Below are 23,972 nucleotides of genomic sequence, written 5' to 3' on the forward strand. Positions count from 1 at the left end.
ATTTATTTACATATTATTTACATACATGGTATCGCATACAACTCTGAGATTCTTTTTCCTGCAGGGCAGGCAGAATTTCTACTTATTGGTATTGCAAAAAAAAAACTGTATTCAAGAAAAGAAACATATATAAGAGAGAAATGTAAACAAAGAAAGAAATGGAAACAATATGCAATACCAAATAACAATTATTCAGTCATAAATAATATGCAAAGTAAGAGGTTCTTAAAACCTTTCCCGATAGAGTTTGTTGTTTAGGAGTCTGATGGTGTTCCCGAACCTGCTGGTGGTACGTCATGTGGCACCTATACCTCTTTCCTGATGGCAGCAACGAGAACAGAGCATGTTCTGGGTGCTGTGGATCCTTGATGATTGCTGCTGCTCTCCAATGGCAGCATTCTTTGTAGATTTTGTTAATGGCAGGGAGGGCTTTGTCTGTGACGTACTGGGCTGCGCCCATCGCCATCGGCAAAGCTTTCCACTCAGAGAACTTGTTGCTTCCATCCCAAGCCGTGATACAGCCGGTCAGCACACTTTCCACTACACGTCTGTGGAAGTTTGCCAAAGTTTTCAATGTCCTACCAAACCTCTGAAAATTCCTGAGGAAGTAGAGGCATTGATCTACTTTATTCACGTTGGCATTCGTATGTTGGGTCCAGGGGGAAGTTCTTCCAAGTTAGTGACTCCCAGGAATTTAAATTTGTTCATCCTCTCCACCTCAGTTCCATCAATTATCACTGGATCGTACACCTCTAGTTTTCCCTTCCTGAAGTTAACAATCAGCTCCTTGGTTTTGGCGACATTGAGTGTGAGGTTGTTGTCAGTGCATCATTTTATCAAGTTTTCCATCTCTTTCCTCTATGCTGACTCATTACCCCTTTTTATACAACTCACCACCATGGTATTGTGAGCGAATTTGTATTTGGTGTTGCTGTCATACTGAGCCATACAGTCGTAGATTTAAAGCACATGGAGTAGGGGTCCATGTAGACAAGTATTCTGGTACTGATGGAGATTGTGATGTTCTTATCAATCCTCACTGATTGGGGTTTGGAGGTGAGGAAACCCAGGATCCAATTACTCTTAGGTATTAGGTCACTGGTTTTAGAGTTTGCTGATCAATTTTGAGGAAATGAAGGTGTTGAACACCTAACTGTAGTCGATAAAGAGCATCCTAATTATGGATCTTTGTAATGTAACAGATGTAATATTTCCAAAACGAGCAGCAAGACTGAGCATTGGAACATATTTAGAAGTCAGCAAATGAGAACTGAGAAATTGATAAGGAAAGGGAAAGCTGCTATTGACACATTTAAGAACAAATATTTAGCACAAGTTAAAGTGGGTCCTTTATTGACTGATGCATGCATAATGGAAAATAAATCAAATGAATATTTTGTTTGCCTTTTTGGAAGAATATACAGTGAATCTCTGGGAAATTATTGAGAACACATCCAGAATGAGCAAGGAGCTGAAAAAAATTATATCACTGAAAAAAAAGTGTTGGTTAAATTAATAGGACGAAAAGATGACGGGGCCACGTTAAATGTACCTAGATTTACTGATGATGCAAAGCTAGGTAGTGAGGAGGATGCAAAGGGTCTTTAGGGATGTGAACCAGTTACTTAATGGACAATGACATAACATGGAAAATGTGATGTTATTCACTTTGATAAAGGAAAGGGAAAAAAATGTATTTAAATAGTGAGAGATTGAAAGGTGCTAGTGTTCACAGGGACCTGTGCATCCTTGTATATAAAGGTTTGCAGATTAATGTACAGATGCACCAAACAGTTAGGAAGGTAATTTTTTTTTAGTAATATACATTTGATATATTAATCCCAATTTAATTATATTAGTAACTTATCTAAGCATCAGGTGAAATTCCCCAGAAATACAATGAAGGGAACACAAAAAAAGCACCTTATAGTTATTTCCGGTCAATAGAGGACTTTCCAAATCCTCATCAGTATATTTGGAGGGACCAGGGTAAGGGAAATGACCATGACTGCATGAGGATCATAACAAAGATTCAAGAAAACCCAGAACCACATGAAACCACTAGGAAATACACCCTTGTACACCCGTTTTTTTTTAAATTAAAAAAAAATCGACTCTGCATATTATTGATATCGAGGCTTGATGTGCTCTTCATCACCACCCTTTCTGATCAGAAATGTCCTGACTTCGACCCTTTAAGAGTTATATTCCCTGCCCGCAACATTCACCCTAATCTTCCATATCAGGACATTGTCTCCTCTGTCAAATGCTTTTTAATGAAAAATAGACTTTATTCCTGTACACTTCCTCATTGCCGTTTGTGATTCTGCCGACAACTGTGGCATCATCGGCAAACTTGCAGATGGCATTGGAATTGTGCCTGGCCACACAGTCGTGAGAGTAGAATAAGTAAAGGACTGGGCTAAGCACACATCCTTGGAGGTGCGCCCACATTGATGATCAGTGAGGAGGAGATGTTTCCAATTCAAACTGTGATCTTCCAATGAGAAAGACACGGATCCAGTTGAAGACTGATCTGTAGTCAATGAAAAGCAGCCGTATGTATCTTTCTCTCTGTCTTCTCTTCTTTCTCTCTTTGGCTTGGCTTCGCAGACGAAGATTTATGGAGGGGTAAAGTCCACGTCAGCTGCAGGCTCGTTTGTGGCTGACAAGTCCGATGCGGGACAGGCAGACACGGTTGCAGCGGCTGCAAGGGAAAATTGGTTAGTTGGGTGTTGGGCTTTTCCTCCTTTGTCTTTTGTCAGTGAGGTGGGCTCTGCGGTCTTCTTCAAAGGAGGTTGCTGCCCGCCGAACTGTGAGGCGCCAAGATGCGTGGTTTGAGGCGAGATCAGCCCACTGGCGGTGGTCAATGTGGCAGGCACCAAGAGATTTCTTTAGGCAGTCCTTGTACCTCTTCTTTGGTGCACCTCTGTCTCGGTGGCCAGTGGAGAGCTCGCCATATAACACGATCTTGGGAAGGCGATGGTCCTCCATTCTGGAGACGTGACCTACCCAGTGCAGTTTGATCTTCAGCAACACCAAAAGGCATAACGTGGCTCTAATCTTGATTACAGTAAATCTTCACCTATTGTATTTCAGCGATTCCAGTATTTGGTTTGACTGCATATACCTTATTTTCGGGGTGTTTTTTCTGAGGCAGGTACACTTTACTTAACACCCCCACTGATGGGTTTGATAGTAACCAAGTCCTTGATGCTGCGGGCTGGCAGCCCCTTGATTGCCTTCACAGTGGCCTCCACAGGACAGCAGGATGAGCAGCATTGGTGCTGAGAACCTCAATCTCCAATTGGATACCATAGACCATTTCCAATAGAACTCGAGACACCGTCTGATTTAATGCTGGTGTCCATCTCGCAGCTGCTCTTCAAGATGTTTTCAAAAAGTTCTGCTGGGGTCCTTCATCAAACAGCTCAGTTATGGTTGGCTTTGCACTTCAATGAAATGTCGGGCTGGAATTGATATCAAATCTTAATGATGGAATGCACTTTAAGAAAGCTCATTATTACTTTGATTTCATTTGCTAAAGATTTGTTGTTAGTTCCATGCTTTCAAGTGTGATCAGGCAGGCTGAAGCTGCTTCAATGGGTCCTGAGGATGGCCTTGCCTGTGGCTGGAGCTGATACTACCAGTGGGTCTGGTTAAACTACATCGTTTATTATTGTTATTAACGCTGAAAAGCTGCTAAAAAAAATGGTGAGGTGTTGAGTTTTTTGACACTTTTCAAGAACACACACAGCCCTGAACAGACACGAACCAATCATCAACGACAAGGAGAAAAGGTGCCACTTCTGAAAAATGTGCTCAGGGGTGCCTGCACCCCCCCCAACAATGCCAATGCTCAGCACATAGCGGCAGTTTGTGCCCTCATACTTTTGGTCCACAAACAGACTGATGCAGCAACACATGAAGGTGGTCATCAGGTTGAGGTCCATGTTAAGTATGCCCTTGCCACCCCCTTGTCTGACAACTTGTACATGGTGATCCTTTGGCCCTTTTCTATCTTGGACCTCCACATGAACTGAAAAAGTGCTCCAGTGACTGCCAAGGCAGCCGGGGGGGGGGGGGGGGGGAGGGGGAGGGAAATGTGCCACACCTGCGCACCATACAGCATATCTTCGAGCACCTTGTTCCTGATAACCAGGTTCTTCCCTGTTATTAAGAGGGAGTTCCACGCCCACAGGCCAAATTTCTGGTGAACCTTTGCAATCATATTCGACTCATTCTTAATGCATGCCTTGGCCCTTCCAAACCAGATCCCCCAACACCTTCAGATAGTTAGATCTGGCTATGATTGGGCCAGTCAGACAACTTACTGAAGGGCATTGCCTCAATATTCTTCCGGTTTACCCTGGCACCCAGGCAGACTCAAAATGCCGCAGATGCTGATCAGTGTGTGGACTGATCATGTGACCGAATAGAAGATGGTGATGTCATCCACGTACAGGGAGGCCTTGACTTGAGTGCCTCCACTTCCTGGCAACATCACTCCTCTTTCAACCTCATCCTTCCAGATGGATTCAGCATAAGACACACAAATAAAACTGGGGAGAGTGGGCAACCCTGCCTTACTCCAGAGTTGATGGGGAAGCTATCCATTTCCCACCCTTTGATTGGGACTGCGCTTATGGATGTCCACATTGAGCACTTTAATCCAATTTCAGGTTTCCTTCCCAAGACCCATTTTGGAGAGCATGTCCATATGAATGTGTGCAATATCCAGTTGAAAGCCTTCTAGTCTAAACTGACCAGGTAGGTATTCACTCCACTGACTTGCACATTGGAGATGGTATCTCTAAGCAGCATGAGGCTGTCAGATTTTTCTGCCGGAACCATGCAGGTTTGGTCTGGATGGGTCACCTGCCCCATGGCAGACTTGACTCAATTAGCAATGGCACTTTTAAAAAAAAAACTCAAAACTATCCACAATAAATTATTTACAAAAGGAAAATAGTGCAATGTTTCTCTTCCCTCCATTAGTTACACATCCATAAATTTCCATCATTATTCATAGATACATTCATTTATATTTACACCATTACCACGTCTGTGGCACCTAATCATTACTCCCCCTCTTTTTGTTTGAGGAGCTTCCCTTTGGTGTCAGCCCTCAATCCCCAGTAACAGAAGGACTCTAGACAGTGGCTTTTGGTACGTGGCCCTTTATTACAAAGTAGATTTGAATACGCTATCTTCTTTGAAAGATATACTTATGATTGAGTGAATGTAACACATTTGCAAGGAAAAATTAAGCAAGGATTAGAAGAAAGAAATGTAATCTAATTTAGAATGCAAAAGTCTGTAAGTTGTGAAAATTAGCTTTGGAATACAAGAAGAAATCTGAGCATTCAGTCACAACCATCACACTCGCAGGGATAACATGCAAACTCCACACAGAGTATCCCGGAGGTCAGTATCCCGGAGGTCCCAGCAGCCGAAAAATGACAATATTAACATCTGTGTTGGTCTGTCACTTTCTAAAGCTTCTCCTGATTAGGGTGGTAGTCTCAAAATAAGATGCCATTCATACAATAAATGAGAAGAAATTTAATCTTACATTTTTTTCTATGCACAAGTGGAATGGAGTCTTGATTGTGAGTATATTGAAGATTAAGATTGATGGAGTTTACACATTAAAAGGTATTGCGGGAAGATATAGGATTAGATCAGGGAAGTGGTACCAAGGTAAAAGATCAGTCATTTTCTTTTTAAATGCTGAGGTATGGATGAGGGTCTAAATGGCCACCTCATGATTCTACCTTTTTTGTGTGCATGCACATGTGTTGTCAGGAATAAAAATGTGAACTCACACAGAAATTTTCTAGTCTTTTGGCAGAAACATTAGGATATTGTCAAACAAACTCTGGAAGAGAAAGTCAATTAGATCAGCTTTTCCCAAAATGGGGGTGGGGGGGGGGGGGGGTCCATGGAAAGGCACAGGGTTCCACAGAAGAAATGGGTACTAATTACTAAAGCTTGTAAAAAAAAAACTGTTTATATTTATTTTAAATTACTCTTTAACCCATGTTTCTAAACAGCTGACTTGATGCTAACAAAACAAAATGGCGCCTTGAGGCCTGACATCAGCCATTTTCAACCAATGAGACATGATTTCTTTTGGCGTGGTGGCCATATTTTTAAAATTTAAACTGCCTCCCCACCTCTCACTCCCTCCCCTTCTCACTCGTTCATTTCCTAAGCAGGGAGCGAGGGGCTGTGGCAGGGGGGTGGCGTGGGCCTGTGGTGGGGCAAGGTCAGTGGGGGCCTTACTAAAGCTCAGCCGAGGGCTTGGGTGGAAGTTAATCTGCTACTGGTGAGTTACTTTTTTTTCTATGCTTGTATGTGCTTTATATGTATTTATTTATTTACATGCTTGTATGTGTACCAGATCTTTTAAACTGCAAATGACGATTGGGGTTCTGAAATTTCCAAGTACTCTCCAAAAGGATTCCACGAGTTTAAGTTTGGGAAGCTCTGAATTAGATGTTGTTTACACCATGGTCATGGTCATGAGAAGTTTTGCTGCTTTATATCCAGGCTACTGAGATGCATGCAAAATTTAAGAACCAAAAAATGGAAACTAAAATAGAAATCAGAAAGGGAGGAAAAATGAAAATACATTGACTTCACTTCTTATGATCAAATTAAACAAGCAAACACCTGGAATTTCCCAGTTGGGCTCGCTTCCTTCTTATGGCTAAAACCATGAACCCTAGAAGCCAATAAGATCAAAAAGAAACAACAAAAGAGAACATTTTAAGCCACATAGGAGACTGCAGATGCTGGAATCAAAAGATAAACATGATCTGAAGCTGAACACAATCTGCTGCAAGAACTCAAGCAGCATCAGTGGGAGGAAAAGAATGGTCGATGTTTCAAGCCAAATAACTTTATCATAATTAAAAACCTCAGAAGTCTTGACATGAGACCAACATGCTTATAAAGTTGAACATTTCGATTGTCATTAATTATACTTTGAAAATAGTTTGTCAATGGAGAAGCTGTTATGGGATCTTCACACAAGAACCATCTTTTTCTGTATTTAAATTCAGAGATAACACAAACAGGCCCTTTGGCCTAACTTGTCCATGCCAACAAATTTGGCATTCCTGGCTGGTCCCATTTACTTGAAATTGGTCCATAATCACTCTCAACCTTGTCTATCCATACATCTGTCCAAACGACTTTTGAATATTGTAATTATTTGCTGATTATTATCATTGCATCATACATTTTTAGAATCTAGAGAAATAACTATGTTTGTTTATTTAGCTTGAAGAAATATACCACCAGAAAAAGCACCCTTTCATCTGGAAGGATCATCTAGGTTACGTGTTGACATGTCCTTCTGAACTTGGCACGGGCTTACGGGCAAGTGTCTACATTAGGCTGAAGTACATCAGTAAGCATGACAAGTTTGAGGAGATCTTGCAGAGGCTACGTCTAGAAAATAAAATCACTGGTACTGTATTTTAAGTTAAACTATCCATATAAAATTACTAACCAAGTAACTACTTGAAGGAAAACTAATAGCGAGTGGCACTAAGTTGGAATATTTTGTACTGCAAATTGTATGTGTGATTAACATTCTGTATCTCATTTTTAAAAAAATAATTATATCTCACTGCATACGAACCCCTAACTTAAATAAAAACAGCAGGGAAATGCATTTCTTGGAAGATCCCCAATCTCATTTTTTTATATTTTATTTATTAAAAACATGATACACATATTCAAAAATATATATAAAGAAAAAATACATGGTATATTTTAATACAAACTAACCCACTACGACTCCCCCCGCCCAGTCCCCCAACCCACCCACCCTATCCCCCACAAGAAAGAAAGGAAAAGAAAAGAGGAGATTAACCATAACAACAAAATTCATCAATTACCATGGATTAGAGAAACACCACCACTGTGAAACTGGGGGGGGGGGGGGGTGTTCAAAAACTCAAACCCATATCATCCAAATTAGGGCTCCAACTTTTACGATGAAAAAAATGATCACATAGATTATATGTTATTCTCCAACAGAATACAAGAACTCAATTCCATATGCCATCTTTGTGTTCTCAAATCAGTCTCATTTTTCCAAATAATTGCTAAACATTTTGTGGCTAATGCTAATCTCAAAAATGCAATTTGAAATCTATTTAATCTTAATTCTAAACTCAACTTCTTAATGTTACCCAACAAAAACACGAAAGGATCTAATGAAAATTTCACTTTCAATATAACTTCTAAAAATTCCTTTATCTATTCTAAAAAGGTTTCACTGTTTCACATAACCAAGTAGAATGTAAAAAAAGAACCTACTTCCTTCTGACATCTAAAACATAAATCTGAAGAAATTATATCTTAATTTTTCCAGAGTTAAGTATAATTGATGAATAAAGTTATAATGAATTAACCAATACCTGACATTTATAATTTTAGTTATACTATCCTTACATAAATTCATCCAATCTTGATGAGTAAGTTTTCCTAAATCTTTTTCCCATTTCAATCTAGATTTATACAAATCTAGTTTAGGCATTTTATTCTGTAATAAAGGATACATCTCAGATACAAATCCCTTCTTACCACCCTTTGTAAGTAAAATTTCAAATTTAGATTGTCTTTTTTTAAAAAATATTTTATTTATTAGAAAACAAAGTAATAATAATTACAGAATTAAAATTAACAAATGATCTAAAAGCAATTTACATGGTTACATAGAAAAAAAAACTATAGAATCTAAAATTAAAAATCTACAACCTAACCTCCCACCCCTCCCCTTAACCTAAATCTACGCCCTATTCCCCATTAAAAAAAGAGAAAGTAAAGAGATAAGGAGAACAACTTCAATCATCTATTTAGTACTCAATGTGGAAATCCAGCCACACACAACCAGTTTCAGATTCTCAAATTAAAATAATCCAAGTATGGGCTCCAAATCTTTTTAAATCTATAATATTGATCTCTTAAATTATCTTCGCTATTGGAATCCATGACTTCATTTCTGAATGCCTCATTTGTAAGATAAACTCCATCAGATCTTTGCATGAAACAGCTATACATTTCCTTGCTACAGCTAAAGCCAATCTCAAAAATGCAATTTGAAATTTATCTACTTTATGTAATAAAGCCATTTCAGTAAGGTCCCCAATTAAAAAAATCTTTGGGTCTCGAGAAAAATATATTTTCAAGATTTCCTGCAGTCTCTTAATTTAGCCCAAAAACCTTTAATCTTATCACATGCCCAAATTGAATGCAAAAATGTACCCTTCTGCTTATTATATCGAAAACACAAATCCGAAGCACTCAATTTATATTGTTTCAAATGTCAGGAGTTAAATATAATTAATTTATAAATTTATAAGTTACCAACCTATTACCTAACGTTAACTAACTTTGTCATAGTACCAAATTTAGATTGTCTAGGTAACCATAAAGTTATCCAATAAAGCTTTAATTTGATAATAAGAAAGAGTAGATGTATCATATTTCTCTTTCATTCTTTGAAGAAATAAAATAATCTGCCTCATAACAATCTTGAACCAATTTAATACCTTCTGACCCCAAACTTTAAAAGTTGATCAAGTTTAAAGGGAAAAAGCTTATTTTGATACAAATGAGTTTTGCCTGAAATCTTCCCTTGAGTACCTATAACTTCATTTATTTTATACTAATTAAGTGTTCCATTAAGTGTTTCAAAATAGGTAAATTATAATTACTCAATAACTTAGAATTCCATCTATAATCCAATGACTTTCCCAAAAACATTCTATTAATAAATTTCAACTGTGCTACATCATAATAATTTTGAAAATTCAGAAGTTGTAAACTTCCTAATTCATATTTCCAAGTTAATTTTTGTAAAGATACCCTAGCCATTTTATTCTTCCATAAACATTTTCTCACCATGGAGTTCAAATCCTTAAAATTTTTTGAGGGAATCTTACAAGGAATAGATTGAAATAAATTCTGAATCCTAGGAAAAAATGTTAATTTTAATGCAATCAACTCTTCCTATTTAGAAAGTAACAGTAAATAATTTAAGTCATATCAATGACTATAATTACTATCCACCTTAACACCTAAATACTTAATTTAATCTGACCATTTAAATTTAACAAAATGTTTACAAAGAAAATAATCCATTGCCGCTAATGGCATAATCTTACTTTTTTTTTTACCCCCAATTAATTTTATAGCCTGATATTTCACCATAATGTTCCAGTCTGTCATGTAACTGCTTCAAAGAATTCGGAGGTTCTGTTACGTATATCAAAACATCATCAGCAAACAAATTAATTTTAAATTAATCAGATTTCACTTTTATACTATGATCTTGCCTAATCATCTGAACCAAAGGTTCAATAACTAATGCAAAAAGAGCTGGTGACAAAAGACATCCTTGCCTAGTTGATCTATTCAACGTAAAAGGTAATTGCCAAGCTAAGACCTTATGAGCTCTTTTCCCCAATTCATAACATCTTTGTTTAGTTCTCTGAAATAACTTCTCAAACTTTTGTTTGTAGTGAATTATACCACAATTTCATTTTAATCTAATGTGTTTTCTTAACCTCCATTGAATTCTGATGTAAATCTTTTTATACAATTTATCTCCTTCTCCAATTTATTTACTTCAGCTACATGTTTCTTAACTTTAAGAATTTATCAAATTAAAGCTTTATTGGATAATTTTGGACATACTTTATTGTTACCTAGACAATTTTAATTTTAGTAGTAAAACTAATAATTTGTCCCTTCAAATATGCTTTTACAGCATCCCATAAAACAAATTTACTATTAACTGAGCCCATATTTATTTTCAAAAATAGCTCTATTTGATCTCTTATAAAATTATAAAATTCTACATTTTTTAACAACAAAGAATTAAATCTCTGTCTAAATGTAGGATAAATCCTCTCTGAGCCTCTACATGCTCTTAATAACAATAAATGATCATACAAAGTTCTACTCTTATATTCAGCTGATAATACACGACCTTGCAAAGTGCTGATAAAAACAAATCTATTCTGGAATAAGAATCATATCGAAATGAACAAAATGAAATCTCTCTCTTTAGGATTCAATTTCCTCCAAATATCAACTAAATTCTTATCTTTCATTAATGTCATTAATTGTCTTGCCATTTTTGTCCCAATTACTGTTTTTGGAGATTTATCTAACAATGCGTCTAAACAACAATTAAAAATCACCTCCAAAGATAATTTTTTCAAATGCTTGATTCAAACTAAGAAAAGAATCCAACATAAATTTCTCATCTATATTGGGAGAATAAATATATAAAGTCCATAATTCAGTTTTTTTTTAATTACAACTAACTAAGTCTACCAACTGACTCAGTAACCGATTCCAATTTAAAAAATTTTTTTTTTGTTAATCAAAATAGCTGCACCTCTTGCTTTAGAATTAAACAAAGAAGCCATTACTTGACCAATCCAGTCTCTTTTCAATTTATGATATTCCTTCTCAGTTAAATGTGTTTCTTGCAAAAAAAGCAACATCAACCTTCAACTTTTTAATATATGCCAATACCCTTTTTCTCTTGATCAGATTATTGAGCCCTTGAACATTAAGAGCAGCAAAATTTAAATTAGTCTTCATTCTCTAAAACCACCTATCACACACAAGGTTATTCCTCTTCATGGCAAATACACAACACAAAAAATCTCATGAAAAAAAAGTAAAAACTCATACATAAAAAAATTTTAAAAATGAAAAAATACTGTACTACACTATCATCTCCCCAAACTCGATATGTAGATCATTAATTAACCATTCAAAATAATGTCAATTCACCATGCCATACATTCCTTGCAATGTTTGATGGAATGGACCAAATAGTTTTTCTGATTTTTTTTAGGTTTTGCTTCATTTGAGATTTCTTTTTGCTACCACTGAATGTTTTCATGGATTTCTTAAGTATTCATTCTTTGTCTTTTTTTTAAACCTACATCCTGGCCACCAATCAAAGATTTGGGGTCAGAATCAGAATTTATTGTCATGAACAAGTCATGAAATTCAGGGTTTTGCAGCAGCGTCATGGTGTAAACATTCATATTATAAAAAAAATTAAAATAATAGGGCATGAAAAGTAAGGCAGTAACTTTGGCTCAGATTATTCAGGAATCTGATGGCAGCGGGGAAGAAGCTGTCCTTGTGCCACTGAGTGCTCATCTTTAGGCTACTGTACCTTTTTACTCCCCCCCCCCCCCCCACCATGGTAGTCAAGTGAAGCCTGGGTGATGGGGTCTTTGAGTATAGAGGCTGCCTTTTTAAGATACTGCCTTTATATAGATGTCCTCAGTAGAGTGAAGTCTGGTGCCTGTAATATCACAGGCCAAGTTAACAACCCTCTGGAGTTTATTCTTGTCCTGAGAGTTGGCACCTCCATGCCAGGCAGTGATGCAACTAGCCAGAATGCTCTCCACGGTACACCTGTAGAGGTTTTCAGTGACATATAGAATCTCCTCAGACACCACACAAAATGTAGCTGCTGGCAAGCCTTCTTTGTGATTGTATCATTGTGGAGGCTCAAGGACAGATCCTCAGAGATGTTGACAGCCAGGAATTTGAAGTTCTTGACCCTCTGTACTACTGAGCCCTCAATGAAGACTGGATTGTGTTTCCCCGACTTCCTTCTGAAGTCCACAATTATCTCCTTGGTTGTCATTACACTATTCAACGAGCTGGCAGGCTCTATGTACATATTAATTAAACCAGTATAGTTCTCCACATCTTTCCCACCGTTTAGTCTCTGGTCTCTTTATTAACACAGTTAAATCCATTTTTTGGTCAGCAATTGTTAAGCACATATTGGCTGCAAGAGGGTAATAACTTACTGATAAAGCAAGCTGAATACAAAACAAAGAAACCCAGGACCTTAGTAAACTGTCCAAACAACTTAATAAAGCATTTTAATTAAGGCAAATGCAGTTTTAGCACTTATTTTACAAAGACTAGAATATAAAAGAAAATGTTATTTGAATGATTTTTAAGGCATTGGTCAGATACAATTTGGAATACCGTGAGCAGTTTTGGGCGCCATATCCAAGGGAAGATATGCTGGCATTGGGAGAGAGTCCAGAGGTTTGCAAGCATTAGAGGGTTAGCATACAAATATATGATGACTCGGGTCTGTACTCACTATGAGGGGGACATAGAATCCAGTACCAGAGGGCACAGCTTCATGATAAAAGGACGTCCCTTTAGAATGGAGATACTTTAGACAGAGGGTGGTGAATCTGGGGATTGTCATAGCTGGTTATGGAGGCAGTCATGGGGCTGATTGAAAGTGGATGTTATAGGTCCTTGATTAGTAAGGGCAAAGTTTATTGCTGTTTGTGGGGGGGGGGGGGAAGAAAGAGGAAGGAAAATGGAGCCGAAAAGACCAGCCATGATTTGAATGGGCCAATTGGCCTAATTCTGCACTTATGCTTATGGTCCAGGATCCATTGTCAGATACTGTAAACTGTTGCCAACCTTTTCTATTTTTAATTACAGATTTCCACTCTGCACAAAAATAATGAATTTTCCTTTAAAAATAAATGAACTAATTAAAAAAAAAAATCAAAACTTAACAGCACAAGGATAAACTGAGAAACATAAAATGGAAGGGACAAATTTAAAATAGGTATCACAACGTTTTAACAGCAAACAACTGGGATGTAGTAATTCCACACTTGCCCCTCATCTGTAGATGCTACAGCATTTGCAAACAAACAGCAGCTCAGTCTTCTTTTGATAGCAAATTACAGTCCAATATTTTAATTCTCTTACATATTTAATGAATCCATTAATTAGTTAATTGTAATCTGTGAAATTGTAGGTACATTTATTAATATAACCAATATGCTCCTCTTTTTCTAGGTGCTGCCTTTCCTTCCATTGAAAGTGATGTCTATGAAATTTCGAACGCAGATAGAATTGGTTTCTCTGAGGTTCAACTTTCGCAGCTTGTAATCGATGGCATTAAACTGTTGATGAACATGGATAAAAAGATGGAACAAGGAAAATCCATTAATGACCTTATTCCTGCACAAAAGTAGATGAATGGCCTTGACATGCCCAGTAAATTTAGGTGAATTTAAGTTAATCAAAAGATTTGTGTAATTGTGGGAATGAGTTTTGGAACACTGCTTTGGATTAGTGTTTGTTTAAAGTAAATCATGCCTTATAAAAATGGTGCGATACAAAAGACTTCAGATATGTTAAGATGATCTTGTAATAAAAATATTTGTAGACTAAACATAGAATGTTGTGAGTTTAAAAACTTACATTTTCCACACTACAAACATCATGTCGAGCTAAAAAGGTCAATTCTTTCATCACACAAGTGCATAAAATTACACACATTTTGTCAAGGTATATTAAGCTACAAATTTCCATGAAATTTTTTAAAAAAATCCCATCATAGTGGCAAGCAGAAAAAAGATAATAGACTTTAAATTCACTTCCTCCTCGTTCTTTTCAAAGAGCTTGAAAATTATCCTTCAAAAATGGTCTACAATGCAATCTGAAAGCTACGATGTGTTTATAATGTAAAGTGTTAGTCTTAAAAATCATTCTAACAGTAGGAAACAAAAGCAGGACATTAAAAGACAAGTTCAAGATTATTTAATTTTCATGTTTGCTAATAAACAATTTCATCAGGACCAATGAAATAAAAGTACAAATATGATAATGAAATCATAAAATTATTTTATTTCTCTGAACAAAATAGGCATTTAAACACCAGAAATTATACATAACCAGTAGGTCCATTTGTTAAGTTTTCAATGATCCAGTCACATGAAAAAAACTTCAATCTCCCCATTTTTTGGTTACATTTAGGTGGTTTAGATGATCTTCAATGTACTTTGATGCAGGAAACGTTGCAGCTTTGGCAGCCTTGAAAGCTTCCCACTGCTCAGCTCTGCGTTGTGCTGCATGGCCCCGTTCTTGTTCCAGAGTCATCCAAGGGCGACTGAGCCAGTATTCAGTCTCTTTTTCAATCTCCAGCCTTTGAATTACATTACGTTTCATTTGCCAGGTAATTTGTCTGGGACGTCTGTATTTTCCTATCCATTGTTTGCCTGGAATTCCTTTTCTAAGCAAAAATGTTGTAAGAAACATTTTGCCAGAATTTTACCTTGAAAGAAATAGTAAAAACAGCAATATTTCAAATATAACTAAAAACAAAATCAAATAATTTAACACATGGGAGTACAAAAAATAACATACTTATCTATCTATATATAGTGCCCTCAATAATATTTGGGAAAAAGACACATTTTTCCTTTAATTGCCCCATGCTCCAGTTTTAAATTCAGATTCAGAATGTATTGTCACAAACAAGTCATGAAATTCAGTGTTTTGCAGCATTATCATAGGGCAAATATTCATATAACCATCTTACAACATTACTATAAAAATAAAAATGTACAAAAGGCAGCGTCATTGGTTCATTGATTATTCAGGAATTTAATGGCATTAGGGAAGAAGTTGTCCTTGTGCCATTGAGTGCTCATCTTTAGGCTCCTGCATTCTTCCCCAGATGGTAGCAGAGTGAAGAGGACATGGCTTCGGTGGTGGGGATCTTTGTGCCTTTATATAAAAAAAAGGAGCCCCTATCCCCAGAGTCATGTTGATGTCCTCAAAGGAGTGAAGTTTGGTGCCTGTGATGTAACAGGCTGAGTTAACAACCCTTCAGAGTTTATTCTTGTCCTGAGAGTTGGCGTTTCCATACCAGGCAGTGATGCAACTAGCCAGAATGCTTTCCATGACACACCTATAGAAGTTTATGAAAGTCTTCGGTAATCTCATCAGACACCTCATAAAGTATAGCTGCTGGCAAGCCGCCTTTGAGATGGCATCAACATGGAGGTTCCTCAAAGATGATGACACACAGAAATTTAAAGTTCTTGACTCCCTCCACCATTGAGCCCTCAATGAGGACTGGGTTGTGTTCCCCTGACTTCCTCCTGAAGTCCACAATCTTCTCCTTGGTTTTGCTGATGTTGAGCACAAGGTTGTTGATGTTACATCATTCAACGAGCTGATCCATCTCCCTCATTTCCATTTGTGATTCTGCTGACAACTGTGGTGTTATTGGCAGACTTGCAAATGGCATTGGAATTATGCCTGGCCACATAGTCATTGTGTATAAAGAGAGGAGCAGTGGGAGACGTTGTTTCCAATTCGTACTGACTGTGGTCTTCCAATGAGAAAGTCAAGGATCCTGTGGAAGAGTGGGGTATAGAGGCCTAGAGTTTGTAGCTTCTTGACCATCACGGAGGGAATAACGGTACTGAAGGCCAAGCTGTAGTCTATGATGAGCAGCCATATACATGAAATGGTTTTCAGGTTATCCAGCGCCAAGTGGCGAGCTAGCAATATCGCATCTGCTGTGGAGTGATTGTGACTCTAGGCGAATTGCAGTGGGTCCATTTTGTTTTTGGTACATGTTAATTCTGGCCCTGACCAGCCTCTCAAAGCATTTAATCACAGTAGAAGTTAGTGCTACTGGGTAGTAGTCATTGAGGCAGCTCACACTACTCTTCTTGAGTACCGGGATAATTGATGGCCTTTGGAAGCAGGTGGGAACCTCCGACTGCAGCAATGAGAGGTTGAAAATGTCTGTGAACACTCTGGCTAGCTAGTTGGCACAGATTTTCAGTACCCTGCCAGGTACGCCGTCAGGGCCTGACACCTTGTGAGGGTTCACCCTCTGGAATGATGTTCTGTTATTGCCCTCAGAGACAGATATGAAAGGGACTTCAGCCTTTTCAGGGATTTTAGTAGGCACTGTTTGGTTTTTCTTCTCAAAAGCAGCATAGAAGGTGTGAAACATCACAGCCATCTATAGTATTTGCCCTTGCTTTGTAGGCTGCACTCCCTGTCACAGCTGGCGTGTATCTGTCTCTAGCTTCCTCCGGAATTGCCACTTTGCTTCAGAGGTGGCCTTCTGTAGGCGGTACCTGAATTTCTTGAAAAGATCTCAACCCCTGGCCTTAAATGCCCTTGCTTTTGCCTTCAGCAGGTTGCAAACTCTCTATTCATCTAAGGCATCTGGTTGGAGAACAGCAGACATTGCACGTGGGCACACACTCATCCATGGAAGTCTTGATGAAGTCGGTGACACCTGTTGCTCATTCATTCAAGTCTATGGATGAGTTCTTGAATATGTTGCAGTCCATCAATTCAAAGCAGTTCTGCAGATGCTCCTCTGCTCCCCCTTGATTATACTTGTGCTGTCTTCACCATTGGTGCTGTGGTCTTCAGTCTCTGCTTGTATGCATGGAGCAGAAGTATAGCCAGGTGATCAGAGTTACTGAAGTGAGGTCATTGTATGGTTCTGTATGCATTTTTCATGGTGGTGTATCAGTGGTCGAGTGTGTTGGTTTCCCTGGTCTCGCATGTGATGTGTTGGTGGTAGTTTGTCAGAGACCATCAAATTGGCCTGATTGATGGGGAAGGCATCCGGATGTGCCGTCTCTTGACTATTTATCACAGTGCTATCCCTCTAGTGCCAGCCTAATATTAGCCTGGGAAAGAATGTACACTGCGACCAGGATGATGGCAGTGAACTCCCTTGGTAGGTAGAATGGGCAACACTTGATCGCCAGATGTTCCAGGTCGGGGGAGCAGGACTGGGACATGACTGTCAAGTCTATGCACCACAATGAGTTGATGATGACACAAACACCACCTTGTCTGGTTTTTCCAGATGCTGATGTTTGGTCAGCACAATGAAGGGTGTAGCCCTTGGGCTGCAGCTCTGTGCACAGAATATCCATCTTTACCCATATTTCTGTAAAGCACATCACACAGCACACCCTGATGTCTCTCTGATGTTGAAGTCTGGCTTGGAGTTCTTCAAGTTTGTTCTCCAAGGACCGTACATTGGCCAGGAGTATGGTAGGGAGCAGAAGCCTCATAAATTGTTCAATTCACCTGTGATTAAAGTGAACATTCCATATTTTATTGAAGGTTATTTGAATACATTTTGGTTTGACCATGAAGAAATTACAGCACTTTTTAAATACATATCTCCCCTATTTCATGGCACCATAATGATTGGGATATTTGGCTTCACAGGTGTTTGTGAGTACTCATGTTTAATTGCTTCATTGGTGCAGGTACAAGAGAGCAAGGCTTGCTTCTAAACTTTTGATCATGTTTGGAGTCTGTGGTTGCCATTTCAACACGAGAACCAGTTGTGTCAATGGAAGTCAAAGTAGCCATTATAAGGCTAAAAAAAAACCAGTAAGAAACATCATCCAAACCTTAGAATGACCAAAATGAATTATTTGGCACATTATTGAGAAGAAAGAACTGGTGAGCTCGGTAATTGCAAAGGGACTGGTAGGCCAAGGAAGTTCTCCATTGCTGATGAGAGAAGAATTCTCATCATATGAAATATCCCCCAAAGGTCATCCAACAGATCAGAAAAAAAACTCTTTAGGAGGCAGATGTGGATGCGCTAATGATTCATTTCTGCAGAAAATTTCATGAGCAGAAATACAGAGGCTACACTGCAAGATGCAAACCACTAATTAGCCACAACAAGGTGGCCAGATTACAGTTAGCCAAAAAGTATCAAGAGCCTGTAAAATTCTGTAAAAAGCTCTTGTGCACAGATGAGTCCAAGATTATCATGTATCAGAGTGATGGCAAAAGCAAAGTGTGAAGGGGTAAAGGTCCAAAGCACATCACTTCAACTGTGAAAGGTGGTGGTGTGGTTGTTATGGCCTGGGCATGTATGGCTTCCACAGATACTGGCACACTTATCTTCATTGATGATATAACTGCTGATGGCAGTAGCAAAATAAATTCAGGAGTGTTGAAGAATACACTACTCAAGTTTGAGCAAATGCCTCCAAGCTCATTGAAAAAAAAACACACATACAAGCCTGAAACGATCCATCTTTACCTTTGCTACATAAAGGCACTGTTTGACTTGCTCAATTTCTCCAGCATTTGTGTTTTTTCGCCCCCCCCCCTCCCCCACCCCCCACCCCCCACTTTACCACAGTGACAACAGAGTTCTGTGTTTTACCTCCAAACTCATTGATCGGAACTTCATCCTACAGCAAGACAATGATCACAAACATAATGCTAAAGCATGAAAGATTAAAAATTGGAAAATTCTTGAACGCCAAGTCAGTCACCCGATCTAAATCCAATTGAGCATGCCTTCCAAATGCTGAAGAGAAAACTTAAGGTGTCAAGCCCCCAACACAAGCAGGAGCTGAAGTGCCTGCAGTCGAGGCCTGGCAGAACATCAGAGAAAATACTCATGATGTCTATGAATTACAGACTTCAAGCAATCATTGCCTGCAAGGAATAAGCAAGAAAGTACTAAACATGGCTTACTTTAGTATACCTAACATTGCTATGCCCCAAGCATTATGGTGCCCTCAAATGAGGAGACTATGTGTAAAAGTGCTCTAATTTCTACATGATCAAAACAAAATGTATACAAATACCCTTGAATAAAATCTGGCACATGCACTTTAATGGGACATGAATTGTTTGATTACAAATTTTGAACTGTGGAGCATGGGCAAATAAAGGAAAAAAAATGTCTTTCACCCAAACATTATGGAAGGTACTGTGGAATAATTCATTTTCATCAGGACACTCTTAACAATATGCCACTTTTTCAATACAATGGAAACTTTTGCACTCAACTGAGAGGATGTATTGGTGTAGCACACACAGAGCATTTCTGGGCCCTCAGCTTTTTAGAAAATGGGAGATTAAACCTCAACTTTCAGATTTTTGGAACGTTCACTGCAACTTGTTTTCCATTGTGGTGGTAGTGCAAAAAACTAAAAATCATGTTTCTTCATGCCATGAGAGAGAAAAAAATCAAGCTACAAAAGAACATTTGTACTGAATTTTTGAGTTTGTATCTTGGAAGATACTCTAAATTATAATTTAGAGATAGTGAATAACATAGGTAATATTCATATAAACTCTAATACATCAATACAAGCACTTTGGCAACTGTATATAGAAGGATTATGCTGATAAGAACTCTGATGGTGGAATGAGACCATAGATAGGCAGTAAGCATTGGTCTGAAAAGGGACTTCAATCCAATACCAAGTAATCCAATTCAATGGGGTGATCTCTGTTGAAGCCTCCATTCTGAAAGTCCTTTAATAGGTTTATTAATCACAAACTTTTAATATCAACATTGTCATGGGATTAACTGCTATCCGTGGAAAATAGGTCACTTGTAAAAGGATGGTCAGTTTTGCAATTGGCTTCCAAATTAATTTCTGAACAACATTGTTATGACACAAGAACGTCATCAATCCTCCAAACACCCTGCAACCCTCACTCAAATCTTATGCTAACCAGTGAGGCTCAGGAAATAAACCCTTGATTTGTGTCACCTCCTCACAGTTAAAGTATGTGCCCAGCCTTCCCCCAAACCACAAACCTGGGACCCAGTCTCAAGCACCTTCTCTGCAGCACTACACATTTCTCTCTTAAACAAGGAAACGACCCGCGGGTTAGTCGGCCACCTCCTTCTCTTGGCACCGTTTTCTCCGGCCCTTCCGCCGTTTATTCTCACCGTCCACCCACACTTTCAGCAGTTTACAACTGAGGGAAGAAACTAGATATAATAATGCGGGTTACTTACTTTCTCCAAATATGTCATGGGAACGACTTCACCGCAATATCTCCCGCAGACGCTTCCCCTGAGCTAAGAGAATCCCATCACTCACCCTCCTCTCACACGCTCCAGGCGCGCCGCAAACCTAGGCACCACCTCTTCATAATCTCGAACCTGATTGGCTCGAGCGTCGAGCATGTTCCGATGGTCGTACTCTCTATTGGTTGGCATTTGTCGCCGGAGTAACAAACTCTCCCATTGGCCTCGCCTTTGATTGGTCATTTGCTCCGCTTGATCCGGTGTCAAACAGGCAAGGGGGGGGGGGGGGGAGATCCGGTGTCAAACAGGCAAGGGGGGGGGGGGGGGGATCCGGTGTCAAACAGGCAAGGGGGGGGGGGGGGGGGGGGGGGATCCGGTGTCAAACAGGCAAGGGGGGGGGGGGGGATCCGGTGTCAAACAGGCAAGGGGGGGGGGGGGGGGGGGAATCCGGACCCTCCAGAAGCCGGAGGGACCTCGCAGTGAACGATCCGCGTTGGGCTCCTTTCCCGAGACTCGGTGGACACGTATTTCCAACCTTCAATGACCCAGCTCTCACTCCCTCCTTTTTTTTAAAACTTTATTTAAAATTTTATAACATGAATAACATATTATTACATTTAAAAAAATTAAGAATAAAATAATAAAATTACAATACAGTATCAGTAATCTAAATAAACTATACCCTCCCCAATAATTATTACACATTAATAACCCAACTCAAATTAGTCCAACCCCCCCTTCCCCCAAAATAAAGAGTGAAGAATTAATAAAGTTAATAATATATGTGAGAAAAAAACCCACTTACAAAAAAAACAAAAACATAACCAATTAAAATACTAACAAAAAGAAAAGTAATTAATACTAAGATATCAGACTTAAAAAACATATTTAAATCAAACTTAAATGCATATATTTAACAAACGGGGTTAATTAATATAAAAAATTAGTAAAGTTAGTAACATTATCAAAAATTCTTAAACAAAAATCAATTCTTAAAAAAAATTGTAGCATGAAAAAAAAGATGAAAAAAAACTTTCTCTATAGAGATAAACCTTCACCAAATATCAACTAACTTCACATCTATCATCATATTAGTCACATAAACCACCATCTTAAAACAAAATTCAAACCTCATTAAGCATTGTACAATTCAATTTTAGTACTCTTCCACCATTTTTCCCTTTTACTCTTGAATAGTTGTCCAATACCACATTTAAATATCCCACTCCCTCGCCCTTTATCCTAATTTCACACCATATGGTGATCATCAATTTTCCTATTATTGCCTTATCGCTATCTACATTATACTCTATTTGCCACATATTTGTCCATTCTCCTCCTGTTCAAATCACCCTGCAAGTCTCCTGGAATCTTCCTCGCAGCTCACACTGTCCCCCAGCTCAGGGTCATCTGCAAATTTAGAATATTACATGCAATTCCTTTATCTAGATCATTAATCTATACTCGAAATAGCAAGTGTTCCAGCACTGAACATTATGGTACACTAATAACTGCCTGCCAGCCTGAAAAGGATCTATTTATTACCTCTCAACTTCCTACCTACCAACCATTTTTCTAACATCAGCGTTACCTCCTATAACGCGTAATTTTCCGTTGTGCAGGACATGAAAGTCTTGACTGGTTCACCATAGTCCATTCTTACACCCTCAGAAAAAAATCTACAAGACGTGATTTCCCTTTTGTAAATCCATGCTGATTTGATCCAATCATGTCACTCCTCCCCAAATGTGCAGCAATGACATTTTGAAAAACTGACTGCAATGTTTTCCCCACCACTAGGTCTGGGAAATTGGCCTATAATTACCTGTATTCTCTCCATCCTTTTATTTAAAAAAAACCAAGTGCTTGAAGCCTGCCCACTCACTCTATGAGTCCCACAACTAGGTCATCTTTCACAGGGTTTCTGGCCAATGCCACCTCTTGTTAACACAGGAGATTCCTCTATATCAGAGAGACTGAGTGCTTTGTTGAGCACTTTGGCTCTGTCCGCTACTAATAGCGTACATCTCCCAGTGGCACGCCCATTTCAATTCCCCATCGCATTCCCTTGCTGACATGTCTGTCCATGGTCTCATGCATTGCCAGACTGAGACCACCCAGATGGCAAAAATTGGAGGAACAAATCTCATCTTCCATCTGGGCATCTTCCATTTGGATGGCATTAACATTAACTTCTCCAGTTTCTGTTAAAATGCACCCCCTACCCCCAATCTACTTCACCCTGACTCCTTTCCTCTTGTTCTCTCTCCCCTTTTCTCTCTGATTCCTTTCACAGACCTAAAATCAATTCTCATCTTTTCTCATGATATCCAATTAACACCTTTTGTTTGTTGGTCAGGACCCCTCCCCCTCCCATTCTTCCACCTCTCTCAGACTTTATTGAGACACCTGCCTACTTTTTGCTGGTACCTTGAAAAAGGGTTCAAGTCTGAAACATCAGTATATATCTTTACCTCCTATGGATGCTGCGACTCTGACTGAGTTCCTCCAGTATTTCTGTGTGTTTTTACTACAGTCTCAGCATATGCAGACATTCGTGTTTCACCTCACACAGGAGACTGCACAGGAATCTGGAACTACAAATAATCTGCTGGAGGAACTCAGTGGTCAAACAGTATGGCCAGAGGGGAAAAAAATAATTTCACATTTCAGTTTGGAACCCATGACATTGACAATTATTTTTCTCCCACTGATGCTGCTTGTCCTTCTGAGTGCCACCAACACTACCCAAAAATTCATCTCTTCACGTACCACCTCATCTTCCTTTCCATGTCCCCCAACTGCCCAATTATTGCCCACTCAACTCAACAGTACAACACTCCAAAGCAGCTTCATTCTCATTGTCCAGTTTATTTTCACTAGCCTCATTTATGAAACAGCTGGCCCTACCAAAGATTGTAGCCTAACAACACAACCCCAATGCAATATCAAGTTCAACTTTATTGTCATATCTGATACAATGAGAAGGGTTTGTTTGGGAACAGTCAGACAAGTCAACTCTGACATGCACACAGCAATACAAAGTAGAACAAGAGTGTATCACAATGTGTAATGTTACAGTGAAAGATCAATTAGTACCCGGCAAGGGTGACATGAAATCACTATTGTGAAGTTCATTTTGGAGACTGGATCCTCCAGAGAGATAAAGTCTTTGAACCTGTTGGGGAAAAATATCACACTCTTGAACCTTCTCCTCAACAGGAGGAATGAGAAGAATGTGTGGCTAGGATTGAATAGGTCCAGAAGTATGTTTACTGCCTTTTCAAGG

The 23,972-nt window shown here is 38.8% G+C and overlaps 2 protein-coding genes across 4 annotated transcripts in view; one reads left to right on the forward strand and one right to left on the reverse strand.

The window, feature by feature from the left end:
* Positions 1–14,271, forward strand: part of LOC138760536 (creatine kinase M-type-like) — a 57,225-nt gene extending 42,954 nt beyond the window's left edge. For both annotated transcript variants that reach the window (XM_069931222.1, XM_069931224.1), the window contains 2 exons: positions 7,291–7,480; positions 13,903–14,271. In XM_069931222.1, coding sequence (XP_069787323.1) covers positions 7,291–7,480; positions 13,903–14,081 — 369 coding nt within the window. In that variant the 3' untranslated portion in view covers positions 14,082–14,271. The remainder of the gene's footprint in view (positions 1–7,290; positions 7,481–13,902) is intronic.
* A 442-nt stretch (positions 14,272–14,713) lies between these two features.
* Positions 14,714–20,912, reverse strand: mrpl57 (mitochondrial ribosomal protein L57). 2 transcript variants are annotated; one of them, XM_069931226.1, is made up of 2 exons: positions 20,757–20,912; positions 14,714–15,163 (listed from the first exon to the last, which is right to left on the reverse strand). In XM_069931226.1, exon 2 carries the CDS (start codon positions 15,145–15,147, stop codon positions 14,836–14,838), a length of 312 nt encoding a protein of 103 aa, XP_069787327.1. In that variant the 5' UTR covers positions 15,148–15,163; positions 20,757–20,912; the 3' UTR covers positions 14,714–14,835. The 2 variants fall into 2 exon arrangements, with proteins under 2 accessions (XP_069787327.1, XP_069787326.1); XM_069931225.1 differs by having other exon boundaries at positions 20,672–20,905.
* Between the last annotated feature and the right edge of the window lie 3,060 nt (positions 20,913–23,972).

The sequence above is a fragment of the Narcine bancroftii genome, chromosome 4 (assembly GCF_036971445.1).
Source record: "Narcine bancroftii isolate sNarBan1 chromosome 4, sNarBan1.hap1, whole genome shotgun sequence".
NCBI classification, from domain to species: Eukaryota; Metazoa; Chordata; class Chondrichthyes; order Torpediniformes; family Narcinidae; genus Narcine; species Narcine bancroftii.